This window comes from Alexandromys fortis, unplaced genomic scaffold (genome assembly GCF_014885135.2).
Source record: "Alexandromys fortis isolate MF-2015 unplaced genomic scaffold, M_Fortis_MF-2015_v1.1 scaffold_7, whole genome shotgun sequence".
Taxonomy (NCBI): Eukaryota; Metazoa; Chordata; class Mammalia; order Rodentia; family Cricetidae; genus Alexandromys; species Alexandromys fortis.
The window spans coordinates 8878350-8896322 of NW_026067920.1; the positions used below are offsets into that span (position 1 = coordinate 8878350).

General features: G+C 45.9%; 1 protein-coding gene across 1 annotated transcript in view; it reads right to left on the reverse strand.

Moving 5' to 3' along the window:
* Positions 1-16627: 16627 nt before the first annotated feature.
* Positions 16628-17973, reverse strand: part of Ddx56 (DEAD-box helicase 56) — an 8465-nt gene continuing 7119 nt past the window's right edge. The window contains exons 13-14 of the mRNA XM_050140882.1: positions 17268-17341; positions 16628-16981 (exon numbers count right to left, since the gene is read on the reverse strand). Of these exons, the coding sequence (XP_049996839.1) occupies positions 16904-16981; positions 17268-17341 (152 nt within the window). The 3' untranslated portion in view covers positions 16628-16903. The remainder of the gene's footprint in view (positions 16982-17267; positions 17342-17973) is intronic.

Genomic DNA, 17973 nt, shown 5'->3' on the forward strand with positions numbered 1-17973 from the left:
CATATCTCTGTGAGTTCAAGGCCAGCCTGATCCACAGAAAGAGTTCTAGAGTAAGCTCCAAAAACTACAGAGAAACCCTGTCTCAAAAAACAAAACAAACAAAAAAATAGGCCATTCGTCATTCATGTAATGGGAGGGACTCCATTCCTCCTAAGCCACCCATGGAATCATCTCACCCAGGGCCTATTGGAAAATTAGATCTGTTAGGCCCAGAAAGTACAGCATTTATTAAAGTATACCTGTTATCTCAAAAAATAGATATATATAGGTCGTTCGGGTGTGGCCTCAGAAAGATAGCAAACAAGGAAGCTCTAAGATAGTATCTACCCATAGAAACATTGATAAAACAAGCAGAAACGTCAGAACCAACTCTGTAGGTGCTCAAAAAACAATTAGATAAAGGTCTATAGCAACCAAGCAAACAATTAATTAAAAAAAAAAAAGTTGCCCTGAAAATGCTAGGGCAGTTTTATGATGCTCTTCCTCACCCTTGCCCCTCCTCTCCCCTAGGTGGCAGCTGTTTCTTTCTTACAGCAACAGCCACAGTTGCTTACCACACAGGGAACACCCTCCTTCTGCGCAGGGCTAATCCAAACACCCATGCAATTATCCTCAAGGGTAGTCACCACTCCAGACAGTGCCTGGGTAGAGTATAGCGGGAGACCTACAAAGGACCACCTAGCCCAAAGAAGCCATGGAGAGTAGGATGTTCAGAAACAGCTGTTTTCAGGTTCTGGGAGAAAAGGTGATAAAATCCACCCATCCAGACTACAGCAATGACATTTCACCCAGCAGTCACAGAACACCTAGATTCCTAATCCTACTAATAAGATGTAGTCTGTCCTTCCTTCCATTTATCTTTTTTTTTTTTTTCAAATTGGTGTTTGAGACAGGGTTTCTCTGAGTAACCCTGGCAGTCCTGAAACTCGCTGTAGAGACCAGGCTGGTCTCGAACTCAGAGATCCACCTGCCTCTGCCTCCCAAGTGCTGGGATTAAAGGCGTGTGCCATTACCCAGCCTTTTTTTTCCTTTGACAGAGTTTCACTCGAATACCCAAGATAACCTGGAACTCACTATGTAGTCCAGAGATGATATTGAATTCACAGCAATCCTCCTGTCTTAGCTTCCTGAATGTTGGGATTGCAGGTGTGAGCCATCACACCCAATCTTTTCAACCTTCTTAGTGCACAGCCATTTTGTTATTTTAACATACATGAAAGTGTATTCTCAATCCCATAAACTAACTGTTGTTTCTCTCAGGCTTCTTGGTATGTTTGGATTATTTAAAACTGCAATTTCAAAGATTAGCCAGACAGTGGTGGCTCATGTCTTTAATCCCACCACTCGGGAGGCAGAGGCAGGTGGATCTCTGTGAGTTCGAGGCCAGCCTGGTCTACAAGAGCTAGTTCCAGGACAGGCTCCAAAGCTACAGAGAAACCTTGTCTCAAAAAAGACAAAACAAAAAACAAGGTAGAGACCAGATGGGGGAACCAGGGTCCTATGATACAGAAGCTGTACCTAGACACCTGGGTTGTGAGATGACCCAGGGGTCAAGAAGAACATAAATATCTTTATAGAACTTCATCTCAGGCTGATTCTTTTCTACAGTCTGTCATGTGGTTTTTATTTGTTCTCTAGGACTAAATCCAGAAACCATTTGGACAGCAATATAAACTGCCTTACCATTGAACTTAGTTCCTACCATTCTTCTGACCTTGTTAGCCTAACTATATGTAGACAAACACGCATAAAATAAAAAGAAATACTTTTAACCATAAATGCGGAGAAATTTTAAACACATTTCTCACATCCAGTAAGTTAAAGGACAAAAACAAGGAGGAATTTAAAGTTCTGCCAGCGGGGAATGAAAGCATCCCTTCAGGGTGTAGTGGTACACATCTGCGATGGTGACGTCGGAGGCTGAACTAGAAGAAAGATGCATTTGGGGCCAACCTGGGCCTTCTCAAGACCCCATTTTATAAAGAAGCTATGAAATGAAGTAAAAATATAGAAAACGTATCAGAAACTACAGCTAAAATGACGGAAGTCAAATGAAATAAAGCCCTGGCAAACCAAATGTGCTTGCCAGAAAGATGTGCTAAGGGGGGACTCTGGGCTCGAACCTCACACATCACAGAAGAAAAGATGGATGATGTGCTGAGGCAGGCTGTGGTCCAGCCTTCAAGAGGCTACGCTTATTGGGAGGCAGAGGCAGGCAGATCTCTGGGAGTTCGAGGCCGAGGCCAACCTGGTCTATAAGAGTTAGTGCTGGGACAGGTACCAAAGCTACTGAGAAACCTTGTCTAAAAAAAAAAAAAAAAAAAAAAAAATGAGGCTACGCTTAGCAGGAAGACAAAAATGAGAATCTGCCTCTCTCTTTTCAAAAATTTTTAAAGGGGGGCTGGAGAGATGGCTCAGAGGTTAAGAGCATTGCCTGCTCTTCCAAAGGTCCTGAGTTCAATTCCCAGCAACCACATGGTGGCTCACAACCATCTGTAATGAGGTCTGGTGCCCTCTTCTGGCCTGCAGGCAGACACACAAACAGAATATTGTATACATAATAAATAAATAAATATTTAAAAAAAAATTTTTAAAGAATTTTTTATGATTTATTTAACTTTATTTCATGTACATTGGTGTGAAGGTCTCAGATCCCCTGGAACTGGATTTACAGACAGTTGTAAGCTGCCATGTGGGTACTGGGGATTGAACCCCGGGTCCTCTGGAAGAGTAGTCAGTGCTCTTAACCACCAAGCCATCTCTCCAGCCCCAACAGAACCTGTCTTTTATACAAAAACAATAATAAAAAGACAATGGTTGTGTTTTATTTTGTTGTGTGAGGATTTTTGTTTGTTTGTTTTAGAGACAAGGTCTCATTGTGTAGCCCTGGTTTCCCTGGAACTCTGTGCACAGACCAGGCTTGCCTCAAACTTACAGAGATCAGTCAGTCTCCACAGCTAAGTGTTAGAATCAAAGGTGTGTGCCACTATGCCCAACAGCACAGGGGTTATCAGGCTGGCTTTTTAGTGGCTAAAGGTATAGCTCAATGGGAGAGTATGTGCTTGGCATCTAAGGCCCTGGGTTCAGTCCCCTACTCCATCATGGGACATACACACACAGTGGGAAACTAGCCATGGCTAGTAAGAACTGCCACTTTATGAAACCATTGTAATTCTTATTTTTTTTTTTTTGGTTTTGATTTTGGTTTTTCAAGAGAGATTTTTGCTGTAGCTTTGTAGCTTTGAGCCTGTCCTGGCACTAGCTCTTGTAGACCAGGTTGGCCTCGAACTCACAGAGATCCGCCTGCCTCTGCCTCCTGAGTGCTGGGATTAAAGGCGTGCACCACCACTGCACAGTTCTTGAATATTTATTCTTATAGCCACAGGGAAGTGCATCACCACTCAACAACAACAACAACAACAACAAAATTCTGGGTTAGAAAGATGGTTAAGTAGTTCAGAGCAGTGGCTGCTTTTCTAGAGGACAACTTTGATCCCCAACAACCACATGAAGGCTCACAGCTATCTCTAACTACAACAGTTCCAGGGATCTGTCTGACACCCTCTTCTGACTTCCCTGGGCACCAGACACATACATGGTGCACAGACATACATTCAGGCAAAACACCCATAAACATAAAACAAAATAATCACAATAATAATAGCAATAAAAATAAACCTCTCTTAAGCAATAGAAAGACACCATTATAGAAAACCATGATTGATCAAAATGCAGAGAACAAGTGATCATAAGGTTCCTGGCCCGAACCAATCTATCTATAGCACAGTTCCTGAGCCCTGGGCTCAGGGAACACAATAGAGGAGGGGAGTGGGATGATTGTAAGAGTCAGAGGAACAGGATGTCTGCCGTGAAATTATCTCCTAGAAATGTCAGGGAAGCTGTACTCATGAAGTCTCCATAACATGGCTGCCTAAACAAGACCTGAACAATGACCACAACAACAGACATGCTAACGTGGAGGGGAAAAATCTCACGGGCCAAGTCCTCGTAAAAGAACTTTAATAAGCATGTAAAGATTGCTGAGAGCAGAAATCCCCCAACTGGTTATCCGATAACCAGAGGTCAGCCCTGACACATCCATACAAGTAACATTGTACAGAATAAACAGGTTGTACCTATAGATGTAGGAACATTTATTTATATATTCCTAATATATATGTGTATCAATTAAAGAAAAAGAGGCATGGCTAGAGAGTTGACTCAGTGGTGAAGAGCATTGACTGCTCTTCCAGAGGTCCTGGGTTCAATCCCCAGCACCCACGTGGGAGTTAGCAATTGTCTCTAACTCTAGTTCCAAGGGGACTTGATCCCTTACGCTGGCAAAACACCCATGCATATAAAATAAAAATAAGCCTCAAAAAATAAAAAAAAAAGAGGTTATGAATTTGAGAGAGAGCAAGGGAGGAGATGTATATGGGAGAGGTTGGAGGGAGGAAAGGGGAAGGAAAAATAGTGTAATTATATTTTAACTTCAGAAAGCTAAAAACTGAAGGTGGAAACTTTACAGTGTTACGGGCATAAGTAAGACAACACTTTTTGTTTGTTTATTTTTATTTTTTTATTAAACATTTATTTAATGTACAATGTTCTGCCTGCATGTATGCTTAAAGGCCAGAATGGGGAACCAGCTCTCATTATGGATGGTTGTGAGCCACCATGTGGTTGCTGGGAATTGAACTCAGGACCTCTGGAAGGACAGTCGGTGCTCTCTCTTAACCTCTGAGCCATCTCTCCAGCCCTGTTTGTTTACTTTTTGTTTGTTAAGACAGGGTCTCTGTAAATGGTCCAGGCTGTCCCAGAACTCAACTCTGTAGACTAGGCAAGCCTTGAACTCACAGAGATGCACCAGCCTCTGCCTGCCACGGGCTTAGATTAAAGGCATGCATCACCACCCCTGGCTAATGCAATGCTTTGAATGCCAACGGACTGGGTAACACAGAAGAAATGAGTGAAGCTCTTAAATCTTCAACTCCCAAAACTGACTCGTAGGCAGAAAGCCTGGAAAGGCCCGTACAGAATAAGGAAACTGAGTCAGTAACTTAAAACTCTCCCAGAAGGAAAGCCGAGGACTGCATGGCTTCACTGGTGAATTCCACCAGACCTTTTCCTGAGAACCAACAGCGACCTTTCTGAAACTCTTTTCAAACTGTTGAAAAGGAAAAAACATTTCCAGATTCATTTGCTGACAGGTGAGGACGGTGTGAGTGAGTCGGAAGCTTGGTTCTCAGAGTGGGAATAAAGGGGTGGGACCTTTGAGTCGTGGGTCCTGGGAAGCTGATGAGTGGTGATACACAGTGTTCGAACCTTTTAGAGGTGGGATCTAGGTCCCAGCGTGGTAACATATAGAACCTTTAAGAGATATGACCCAGTTGCCTGTCTTGGAGTTATTAAGAGAACTGCTTGTGGCAAGGACTAAGACAGCTCTTCAGGTACCGCTGGATTTACAGCAAGTTGTTGCTAAAGCCTGGGTCTGGCTCCAGACTGGTCTGCCTCTTTGTTCATCACAATGTTCCCACAGTACTGCCACTGTGCTGTGTGGACTTCCAACCTCCAAAGCCGAGAAACAACCATCATCTTTCCTTTGAAGATTTTTTAAATGGGTGGGAGCATTTGTGCATGTGAATGCAGGTGCCCTTGGAGACCACAGGTGTCGGATCTTCCTGGAGCTGGAGTGATAGGCGCTGTGAGCCAACTAACAGGAACACTGGAAATCGAAGCTGGAGCCTCTGCAAGAGCAGTCTGTGCTTGTAACTGCTGAGCCATTTTTCCAGCCTCTAAACACCATTTTGTTTGCCTCAGGCATTTCGTTTGTTGTAATAAAAAACTAATATGTAATCCTGTGAGGCCACCCTCATAGCATCTGCTTTTATGATACTCTGACATCATAAGAAAAGAAAAGGAGGCTGGGCAGTGGTGGTGCACGTCTTTAATCCCATCAGTCGGGAGGCAGAAGCAGGAGGATCTCTGTGAGTTTGTGACTGGCCTTGTCCACAAAGCAAGTTCCAGGACAGGTAGGGCTGTTACACAGAGAAACCCTGTCTCAAAAAAAACAAAAAGTAATTAACTAATTAAAAATGAACAATTCAAAGAAGAAACTGAGAAAGCCATACCAAATCAGGACTTTGGGTACAGGCCAGTAATCACAGCTACTCAGAAGACGGAGGAAAACTGCAAATTCAAGGTAGGACAGCCTGAGAAACTTGATGAGTACCCATCTCAAAATAAAAGTAACACCTGGGCGTGGTGGCACAGACCTTAAATCTCAGAATTCAGGAGGCAAAGGCAGGTGGATTTCTGAATTTGAGGCCAGGCATGGTGGTAGCAGAGGCAGGTGCATTTCTACAAATTCAAAGCCAATCTAGTCTACATAGTGAGACTGTCTCAAAAAATAAAAAACAAAATAAATAACAATAAAAATAAGATTAGCAATAATATCAACAACTAAAAAAGAGATCTGGGGTGAAACTTTAATATACTTAATGTTAAGTTGGGAGCGTAGCCCCCAGCCCCTCACATCCATCCCAGCCCCCAGGCCTGAGAGTTGTATTGGTCTGGACTCCAAAGGGGTCAGGACCACTCCCACAGGGTATTTAAGTGAGCTCCCAAAGGAGAAACACATGGTCTCTTTCCTCTCCCCCAGGTGGTGGCCTCCCATTTCCCCCTCAGGACCACCCAAGAGTGCAGGAATCCCATTAAACCTGGATATTTTTTTTAATTTGGCTTCTTGTGATTTGGCTTGATTGGGATTTTTGCATCAGCAGAGAGCTCACATTAAGAAAAATTCCTAACATCTGGAGGTTCCACCGAGATAGGGCAGCCTTTCCACATGGCCCCCTAGTCTATAATCTGAGCTCTCCACACCACGCAAAAACCAGCTCCTGGGCTACAGTGGCTGCGTCTTGGTGAGTCCCCTTTCCTTGTCTATGCTATAGGGGTTTTGGGTGACACATTTATACTTATTTTTGTCAATTATCACATTCTTGTTGAAGCCATGAGCTTGCACCAAGAGTTTGATCTCAACAGTGGCCAGACTGGCAAGACCAGGCTTAGCTGAGGTGGGATTTGTTTGCTTTGGGACACCAAGCATTCAATTTTCACAACCCTGTTGGGCCTGAAAGCTATTTTAGTGGACACGCTATAATAGACTTAGGCCACTTGGTTGGGCACAGACTTTAAAATGGACACTTGCAGTTCAAAGTCAGATCCACTGTCTCCCCTGTGATGCCTCTTACAAAATCTTTTTTTTTTTCTTGAGCTCTACATTTTTCTCTGCTCCCCTCCCTGGCTCTCCCCTTCCCCCTTCAGTCCTCCCCCAAGGTCCCCATGCTCCCAATTTACTGAAGAGATCTTGTCTTTTTTACTTTTTACTTCACATGTAGATTAGAGCTATATAAGTCTCTCTTAGTATCTGCATTGTTGTCTAAATTGTCTGGGATTGTGGTTTGTAGGCTGGCTTTCTTTGCTTTATGTTTAAAAACCACTTATGAGTGAGTACATGTAATAATTGTCTTTCTGTGTCTGAGTTACCTCACTCAAAATAATGTTTTCTAATTCCATCCATTTTACTGCAAAATTCAATCTGTCATTATTTTTTTTCTGCTGTGTAGTACTCCATTGTGCAATTGTACCACATTTTCCTTATCCATTCTTCAGTCAAGGGCATTTAGGTTGTTTCCAGGTTCTGGCTATAGTAAACAAAGCTGCTATGAACATAGTTGAGCACATGTCCTTGTGGTACAATTGATCATCCTTTGGATATATACCCAAAAGTGGTATTGCTGGGTCTTGAGGAAGGTTGTTTCCTAAATTTCTGAGAAATCGCCACACTGACATCCAAAGGAGTTGTACCAGCTTGCATTCCCAGCAGCAATGCAGAAGTGTTCCCTTTTCCTCACACCATCTCCAGCATAAGTTGTCATCAGTGTTTTTTATCTTGGCCATTCTTACAGGTGTAAGATGGAATCTCGGAGTTGTTTTGATTTGCATTTCTCTGATGACTAAGGATGTTGAACATTTCCTTAAGTGTCTTTCAGCCATTTTAGATTCCTCTGTTGAGAGTTCTCTGTTTAGGTCTGTACTCTATTTTTTTTTTATTGGATTATGTGTTCTTTTGGTGTCCAATTTCTTGAGCTCTTTGTATATTTTGGAGATCAGACCTCTGTCTGATGTGGGGCTAGTGAATTCTTTTCCCATTCTATAGGCTGTCATTTTGTCTTGTTGACCATGACCTTTCCTTTAAAGAAGCTTTTCAGTTTCAGGAGGATCCATTTATTAATTGTTTCTCTCAGTGTCTGTGCTGCTGGGGTTATATTTAGGAAGTGGTCTCCTGTGCCAATGGGTTCAAGTGTATTTCCCACTTTCTCTTCTATAAGGTTCAGTGTGGCTGGCTTTATGTTGAGGTCTTTGATCCATTTGGACTTGAGTTTTGTGCATGGTGATAGATATGGGTCTATATTCATTCTCCTACATGTTGATATCCAGTTATGCCAGCACCACTTGTTAAATATGCTTTCCTTTTTCCATTTGATTTTTTTTTTTGCTTCTTTATCAAAGATCAGTTGTTTGAAGATGTGTGGATTGATATCCGGGTCTTCTATTCCGTTCCATTCGTCCTCCTGTCTGTTCTTATGCCAGTACCAGGCTGTTTTCAGTACTGTAGCTCTGTAGTAGAGTTTGAAGTCAGGGATTGTGATGCCTCCAGAAGTTCTTTTATTGCACAGGATTGTTTTGGCTATCCTGGGTTTTTTTCTTTTCCACATGAAATTGAGTACCATTCTTTCGAGGTCTTTGAAGAATTTTTCTGGGATTTTGATGGGCATTGCATTGAATCTGTACAAAATCTTTTTAAATTGAGTCTGTCTGATACAATCTGTCCTGAACGGCTAATTTCACTATGCACTAAGATTTGGCCTCAGTACGATCTTGACAATGGGACACGCTGGCCACCAGAAGGAAGCCTTGAGTTTACCATCCTCCAGAACCTAGAATATTTTTGTCGCCATAAAGACAAATGGACAGAGCTTACGTACGTCCATGGTTTTTGGGCTCTGAGCTCTCGCCCCTCCCTTAGTGGCCAGTGTCTTGCAGCACCGATTAGCCAGTGGCACTGGCCCCTCCTCTAGTCCCTCCAGCCCAAATTACCCAACCCCCTCTTGTGAAGCAACAGTCTCCATGTTCCTCTCCTTCCCTGGCTACCCCTCCCTTCCCAAACTGGAGGTTCAAGGTCAACTTCCGCCTTACCCCCCCCCCATCTTTCCACCCTCGGACCCCCTCTGTGCACTAGGCTAGCCCCTCCCATTCCTCCTCGCGTTCCCTTTTCTCTTCCACACCTCTCCCAGAAAACAGCTAGGTTCCTTTTTTACTAATCCTTCTGCTTACCCATTTTAGTTCTCAGTCAGCACCAGATATTAGGAAAGAGTTAAGAAAATTTGAGGAGGGTCACCAAACCCCTACATGAAAACTGGTAAAAATGGCCTTTACATGGCTACAACAGACAGCTAACCTACAGACCCAGGCCTTAGCAGCTGTTCTAAGGTCACAGGAAGGGGGACAAGAGAAACCAACCACAAGGCTCTACCCTGGTGGAGCCCAGCCTAAGTCAACCTCACAGGCAAGCTGTTTCAAGTGTGGCCCAAATGGTCACGTGGCATGATATTGCACTATGCCTCCTCCGAGGTTATGCCCTATCTGCCAGCAACCTGGACACTGGAAATCACAATGCTCCCGTGATTTGAGTGAAATTTGGCCTCACTAACATCAGCAAGTGAAACTGTGCAAGCCTTTGAACTTCTCAGCCTTGCAGAGGATTGATGCTGCCCAGACTTGGTACATCCCATAACCCTATCCGAGCCTAGGGTAAAGCCACAGGTAGTGGATGTCCATTAATTTTATCTTGGACCCGAAGCTTCTGTTCTAACATCTCACTCAGGCTTCACGTTCCCCTCACCAATTTCAGCTATGGGGGTAGATGGAACCCATTCCTCCCCACTTAAAGCTTTGCCACTGCCCTGAATTCTTGCAGGTCAATTTTTCTCTCATTCTTTCTTAGTGATATCTGCTTGCCCAGCACCTTTACTGGGTGGAGATATCCTTAGCCACTTCCCCAAAGCTTTGTTCCGCTTCTCGGAGCCCCTTTTTGACACCACCCATCTCTAAGATTCTATTTTACAGGTTCACTCCTCCTGCCTGACATGTGCCCACACCAACCCACAAGGGGCTCTCCACATACGTCAGTCTCTGCATCAGCTTCGCAGACACCAACCAGGTGAAGACTGGCAGGTTGATTTCACTCATATGCCTACTCATAAAAAACTCTGTTATCTCTTAACACTTGTGGACACTTTTACAGGATAGATAGAAGCATTTTCAGCCTCCAGGGAAGCAGCAGATGTGGTAGCTCAGGTACTCGTAGACCACATCATTCCTTGGTTTGGTGTTCCACAAACCATCCAGATGGACAATGGGCCAGCCTTCACTTCCAGGGTCATGGAGCTCGTGTCAGAAGCTCTCAACAGCTCCAGGAAATTCCACACCCCCTACCATCCACAATCCTCGGGTAAGGTGGAGAGGGCCAATGGACTCATCAAACAACTAACCAAGCTCTCCACTGAACTCTGGTTATCTTGGCCCTCCTTTCTCCCCCATTGCCCTGACTCGCCTCAGGGTCACCCCATGTTCCCCTATGGGCCTGAGCCCTTTTGAGCTGCTTTATGGCAGGTCCTTTCTCCTTAACCATCACCTCCCAGTCCAAACTCTTCCACTGGTGGGGTACTTACTCTACCTCTCCCTTTTAAGGTCCCTTTTCCGTTCACACACTGACAGTTGTCTCCCTGCCCCCACACCAGTGGACCCTAACGCCCCTAAACCTGCAACTCTCTCCCCAGGGGACAGAATACTCCTTAAACAGTTAACTCCTAGGTCTCTCGAGCCTCGATGGACAGGACCTCACATGGTAATCCTCACCACCCCCTCGGCTGCCAAGCTCCTGGGACACCCATACTGGTACCATCTCTCCGGGCTCAAGCAGGCACCTACTCAGGACACTTGTTCTGTCCAGCAGACAGGACCTTCCACCCTCTGGTTTTCCAGGATGCCACAATGAAGGGCCTACCTGCTCCTCATCCTGGCACACTCATCTTTGGTAATAACAATATTTTCTTCCTAGACACCTGCCTTCTCACCTCCTCCAAAGAACAGATGCCTGACGTCTCTAGGATGACAGTACATAGGATGCCTTTCCAGCCACACCTCTCGCTGAGCATGACCCACCAACACCTAGCTCTCCCCTTCCCCATGTCACCTATACCCGCAGGAAGTAGTCAGACTGGAGTCAATGCCCCTTTTTCCTAAAGAGCCTAAATTGTTGGTCACAATTATCACTTCAATTTCCTGTCATCCCTATATCTAAAGAGTCTGGAATGTTAAGTTGGGAGCATAGTCCCTAGCCCCTCACATCCATCCCAGCCCCCAGGCCTGAGAGTTGTATTGGTCTGGACTCCAAGTCCCAGCATGCCAGGTTCTGACCTCTCCCTGGTGAGGGTCAGGACCATTCCCACAGGGTATTTATTATTTAAGTGAGCTCCCAAAGGAGAAACATGTGGTCTCTTTCCTCTCCTCCTGGTGGTTGTATTTGTAGCCTCCCATTTCCCCCTCGGGGCCACCTGAGAGTGCAGGAATACCATTAAACCTGGATATTTTTCAATTTGGCTTCTTGTGATTTGGCTTGATTGGGATTTTTGCATCAGGAGATCTCACAGTAGGAAAAATTCCTAACACCTGAGGCCTGGGTCAATTGCCAATACTTTTAAGAAAAAAAAAAGATAATTTATGATGCTATCTGTAAACAAAAAGTGAAAGTTATGTATTCTAAAAACTACACTGTCCAAAGAAATTTTAAAAGCTTAAGTAGACATTCCATGTTCTTGCGTGGAGGACAACGTGACCTGTCATTGTTCCTGTCACAATCCCTATAACGTGTTTTTGCAAAAATAGAAAACCACTATAAAATTCATATGGAATCTCCAAAGACCTTGACTAGTCCAACAAGCAAGAAATAAGAATAAAGTTGGAAGACTCACTTCGCGATTTCAAACAGTGTGGTGCTGCCATAAAGACTGCCTTATCAACGAATATCATTGAAGAAAATCAGAACATACACGTGTATGTGTGTCTTTACACTGTATTCAAAAGCTAGCTAAGAAATAATAGAGGAAGCCGGGCAGTGGTGGCGCACGCCTTTAATCCCAGCACTCGGGAGGCAGAGGCAGGCGAATCTCTGTGAGTTCGAGGCCAGCCTGGTCTACAAGAGCTAGTTCCAGGACAGGCACCAAAGTTACAGAGAAACCCTGTCTGGAAAAACAAAATAAAACAAACAAACAAAAAACATAAAACAAAAAACAGAGAAACCCCTGTCTTAAAAAAAAACAATAAATAAATATAAAAGCACAGACAAGAAAAGGAAAACTACATAACTTAGTTTTCTTTCTTTATTTTTTTATATATTTTTTATTTTTTAAAGATTTATTTATTATGTATACAACATTCTGCCTCAATGTATGCCCGCACGCCAGAGGAGGGCACCAGATTTCAGTACAGATGGTTGTGAGCCACCATGTGATTGCTGGGAATTGAACTCAGGACCTTTGGAAGAGCAGCCAGTGCTCTTAACCTCTGAGCCATCTCTCCAGCCCCCTTTTTATTTTTTTTTTGATTTTTCAAGACAGGGTTTCTCTGTAGCTTTGGAGCCTGTCCTGGAACTAGCTCTTGTGGACCAGGCTAGCCTTGAACTCACAGAGATCCACCTGGCTCTGCCTCCCAAATGCTGGGATTACAGGCATGCGCTGCCACCACCCAGCTCTTTTCTTTTTTTTATTATTGTGTTCTCCTGTGTTAGTGTTCATGGGATCATTGTGCAGTACACGCGTGTACATATGTGTCAGAAGACAACGTTCGGGAGTCAGTTCTCTCATTCCATGGCAGGTTCTGAATGGAGAGGTGTCTAGTACTTACTCGCGGGCTGCTTAGAGGAGTGGGCAGCTCAGTCCATCTGCTTTGACCAGTGACTCCAAGCGCCCTCTTCCTGCTTTAGGTTCTACCAGCGAGTCTCAACCTGGGCAGGGTCAAGAACACTGAACGTATTGAACACAGGCCACAGATTAGGGGAAGGTAGACCCAGACTGCTGAGCAGATGGAGTCCATGCATCCTGTGTCCAGTCTGAGCTGGGATGAGGCCAGAGAGACTGGCCTTTCATGCTTAGTCTCTGTGAGGCATCTAATCCTCAGAGTAGCACGAGAGCTGGTTGGCAGCCTTAGTCCAAGGACTCTTGACTTTAGCGGTCATTGTAACATTGCACTGCATTTTCTAACATTAAACTAACCACTTGCACTGTGGTTTCTTTTTATTCTGGGAGGAGCCTGAAAGGGGCCTGCAGCAAGACCTCTCAGATGGACAGTCTCTGCCTACAGGGTCAGTGTTTAGCGGGTGTGGGCGTCCACAACTGTTAGGCAGTCTTGCCGAGCATGGGACCTCTGGCACATCTCCGCCCTTGGGAGGTGTGCAGCTGGGCCTGCCATCTAAGCTCTGAGTTGTGCAGATGACGTGATAGCATCCCGAGACATGTCTGCTGTGCTGGGTGCAGAGTCCAGCCCTGCCGAGTGAGTTCTTCCATGTGAGATCTTTCCTTTCCCATTTAACTGGACATTTTCTTCAAGATCTTTGGGCCAGAGAAAAGAGGTGTTGATATTCTCAGGGCAAAGCTTTTAATAATGAGTAGATGCACCCAGGAACACAATTGCCATGCTCCAGCCTCCAGAGCTTTGCCCACAGCAGGGTGGGACAAGCCGCTAGGAACTGATGTTTCTTTCATGAGTGAGGCAGTTATTAGAGGCACAGACTGGGTTCAGGAATGCCCTCCTGGAGGAAGGTGTGCTGGGTAAGAAAGGATTAGAGCCCTGGGCCTGCCAAATCTTTCACATATGCAGGACACAGCTGAACGTGAGTTTCAAGGAAAACAAGGCCCCCTCCCTTTCTGTGTTGTTGAGAGTTAAACCTAGGACCTCTCACACTAGACACTGCTCTTCCGCTGAGCTACACCCCCACCCCGGCCTCAAATACCTTTTTTGTTGTTGTTGTTGTTGTTTTGAAAATGCAATTATATTCCAAACACTGAATGGAATATGGTTATGTAGTAACCTTCTTCATCTTCTTGAAACTTTGAAGGAAATGAATGTCTGTACTGCCCGGCAGAGCGAGCAGCCTCAAAACAGATCTGAACGTTGCAGGCTAGAGACACGGAAAGGCCCCTCCCTTCGCATAACTTAGCCAACTGAATGGGTGGGTAATCAGAACCTGCTTGTCCACCTACAAGACAGGTGAGCGGGGAACCTCAAATGGCGGCCTAGGCAGCGGAGAATCGGCCTCACCTGGGAAGAAAGCTGTCAGAACACAGAATCCAAGAGAAGGGAAGGGAAGGAGGGAGGGAGAGAGGGGAGGAGGAAGAGGCAGTCTATCATAATGGGAAAGTAGCGACTTGCAGCCCCTTCTGTATGGCGGGCATCTCATGGTCATTATCCCCAGGAAAGGATGATGGCTTGAGCTGAGGCGTCTCCCGGCTCAAGTTCTACCTTATCAATACTGCCACCCAGGGACATCAACTGAAAAGGTCAGAGTCCTCAATGAGTTCCTCAAAAGCTGAGTCATTAAGCCTTGGCAGGTGCAAGCCAAGAATTAGTATGGTGCACGAACCTTCCGTGCTCTAGGTCCAGAGGTTTCTGGATGCACCCTGTCCTCCATTATCAATATGGTGTGACTACCTGGTCAGGGTGCTGTCCTCTAAGATCCCTGCACTCCTTTCACCTTTTACAGGAGACCTTCAGATCTCCAGGGTCAACCAGATGAGTTTTCACTGTCACATCCTTTGGTGACAATCACACTGGTACTTTCATCCTCATTCCCAGGGAATTCACACAGAGGTCCCCTGCCAGGACTGCCACTTCCTCCTGCCCTTCCTGCCTCAGCAGTCCCTCCAACCAAATGTGGCTCTTCTCAAACGTCCAGCATCCTGTCTTCCCCACCATGACTATTTCCCATTTGGGTACTACCCAAATGTCAGCCCTCCACCCTGGAACGTAGGCCAATACTTCCCCTACTACAGGCAAAAGCAGATGATACAAGCCCAAAGTTGTGAAGTCAATTGTAGCTTAGGGTGCAAACACCCCCCTCCCAGTGTTTTTCTGTGTAGCCCTGGCTGTCCTGGAACTCACTCTGTATACCAGGCTAGCCTCTGAGATTTACCTGCCTCTAGGTGTGTACCACCACTGCCTGGTTAGGAGTCCAATGCTTGGTTCCCATAAATGTTCTTGCATGCAGACTACCTTGTTCTCAATTCTAAACAAGGTCATGGTCAAGACACAGCAGGTCACCCAGGTGTAAATAAAAATGTCAGATCATAGAGTAGTCCCAGACTGGAGAACTGCCTCAAGCTTCCAGTAAGCACTGCCCCTTTCTTCATTTCCAGGTTCACATGGCCAAGTGCCTCCTTGTCCAAGGTAGTCCATTCCTGACTCTATTCCGAGTATACCTGGTCACAGGCTCATCCTGTCTTACTTTAGACTCCATTCTCAAACTGAGTCTAAGAGACAACCCTGCCAGTCCCAAGCATCCGATTCTTCACACGAGAATGAGAGTGCTGGACAGTTTTATGTCAACTTGACACAAGCTAACGTCACTGGAGAGAACATCTCAAATTAAGAAAAAGCCTCCTTACGATCAGGCTGTAGGTGTGACTGTAGGGCATTTTCTTAATTAGTGATTGATGGGGGTGAGGACCCAGCCCGTTTTGGGTTGTGCCATTCTAGGGCTGGCAGCCCTGGGCTCTATAAGCAAGCAGGCTGAGCAAGCCATTAAGCATCCTCCACGGCCTCTGCATCAGCTCCTGCCCCCACTGCTTTGGATGAACTGTTGTATGAACTTCAAGATAAACAAACCCTCTCCTCCCCAAGTGGCTTTGCTCACTGCATTTCATCACAGCAACAGTAATCCTAAGACAGTGAGCTCTACACTCTCCCTATTTAGACTCAGAAAACACAGGGAACATTTTCTCCACAGCCTAAGTCATTTCATCCCCTAAAAGTGTAGGGCCTGGTGCATGCCTTTAATCCCAGCACTCTGAAGGCAGAGGCTGGTGGATCTCTGAGTTCAAGGCCAGCCTGGTCTACAAGAGCTAGTTCCAGGACAGGCTCTAAAAGCTACACTGAGAAACCCTGTCTCGAAAAACAAAAAAAGTGTAGGACCTGTTACAGCTACAACAGATTACCCAGGCACATGAATTCACCCAGCAAGGGAGGCCAGCTGCCCTGGCTCCCAGGGCTCAGTGACCTTTCCCTCCGAATGTGAACATGTATGTGCTTGTGAGAGCCAGGGGCTTGTGGTCAAGAAGGCCCTGACCTGGGAACACAAATCCACCTATCAGCTGAATCATAGAACTTGATACAGGGCTCTGGGTCAGCCGAACACAACCAACAATGGACCAGTAGAATCGGGACAGGCTTCTCATGGCTTACACAGCTGACTTCTCTGCTTGCCAAACAAGGCACTGCATCCAGCAGAACCACTTTAAAAAGTTTATTAACTCTGGAGATTTGGGAAAGCAGTGTCTTCCCAGATGCCAGAGGCTCACAGCCCGGGTGGGGCAGCTGGAATCTTTATTCTGTTAAGCAGGATGGTAGTCCAGTAGTACCAAGAAGATGGAGTGCCCAAGTCCGCCACTTCGAAGTTCAGTTTGTCCAGACAGTGAGCATCAGAGTGTGCCCACAAAAAGTGGGAAGCCCACTCACTCCATCCAGGTCAGGATGCCCAATTCAGTGTCCTCAGGCCCAAGGCACCTCAAGAGGGCTTCGCTGTGGGTTTAGGTTTCTTCCCCCTGTGCTTGAAGTCACGCAGTGGGTTCCGAGTCTTCACCTTCTACAGGGCAGAGTCACAAGTTAGTTGTGGGCAGTCAGATGTTCCCAACAGAGTGAGCAGTGCTGGCAAGATCCCCGTGCCACCCGCCAGACACTGCCAGCTACTGCATACAATGTGAGTGGTCAGCTAAGGGCAAAAACGGCCTTCAGGCCGCTGTGGGAAGACTACAAGCCCACACCCCTGTTCCTGGGAGTCCTGTCCGTCCCTCAGACAAGGCAGCTGCTGAAGACGAAGGGCAAGGTAGGAAGGAGCCCTGCTATTGTCCCAAGACTCCCAGGAGACATACCTTAGTCTTCTTAGAGGAAGGCAGCTTTCTCCGTTTCTTCCGAGGTTGTACAAGGCCACGAAGAGCAGCAGGAACTGGAAGAGATGCTGGGTCTCAGGCATAGCCTCACCCGTTTCTAAACTCCAGCTACAGAGACCCATGAGACCTGGCCTCCAGCATTGTCCCATCCCCTTTTCAGTGCTACCCTAAAGTGCAGCACAGTCTCAATCTTGACCCAAGAAACACTTCCAGCCAGGCAGGGGTGGCACACACTAGCACTCAGGAGGCAGAGGCAGGTGGATCTCTGACTTGAGACCAGCCTGGTCTACAGAGTGAGTTCCAGAACAGCCAGGGATACACAGGGAGCCTCAGAAAGCATAGAAGGAAAAGGGAGGGGACGGGAGGAAAGGGTCTCTAATACTCAATTATTTGTTATATTTACACAGACAAAAAGATTAAGTTAGCTCCCTGGACTCCCACTGTCTAAACCATGGCTGTAATGTTTTAATGCACTACAAAGAACATGTACCAAGAAAAGAGAAAAGCTGTGTGGCTGGGCGGTGTGATGCAAGCATTTAAACCCAGCACTCAGGAAGCAGAAGCAGATGGATCTCAGTGACTTCGAGCCCAGCCTGGTCTACAAAGTGAGTTCCAGGACAGCTACAACTGTTACACAAAGAAACCCTGCCAAAAACAAAACAACAAGGAAGGAAAGGGGAGGGGAGGG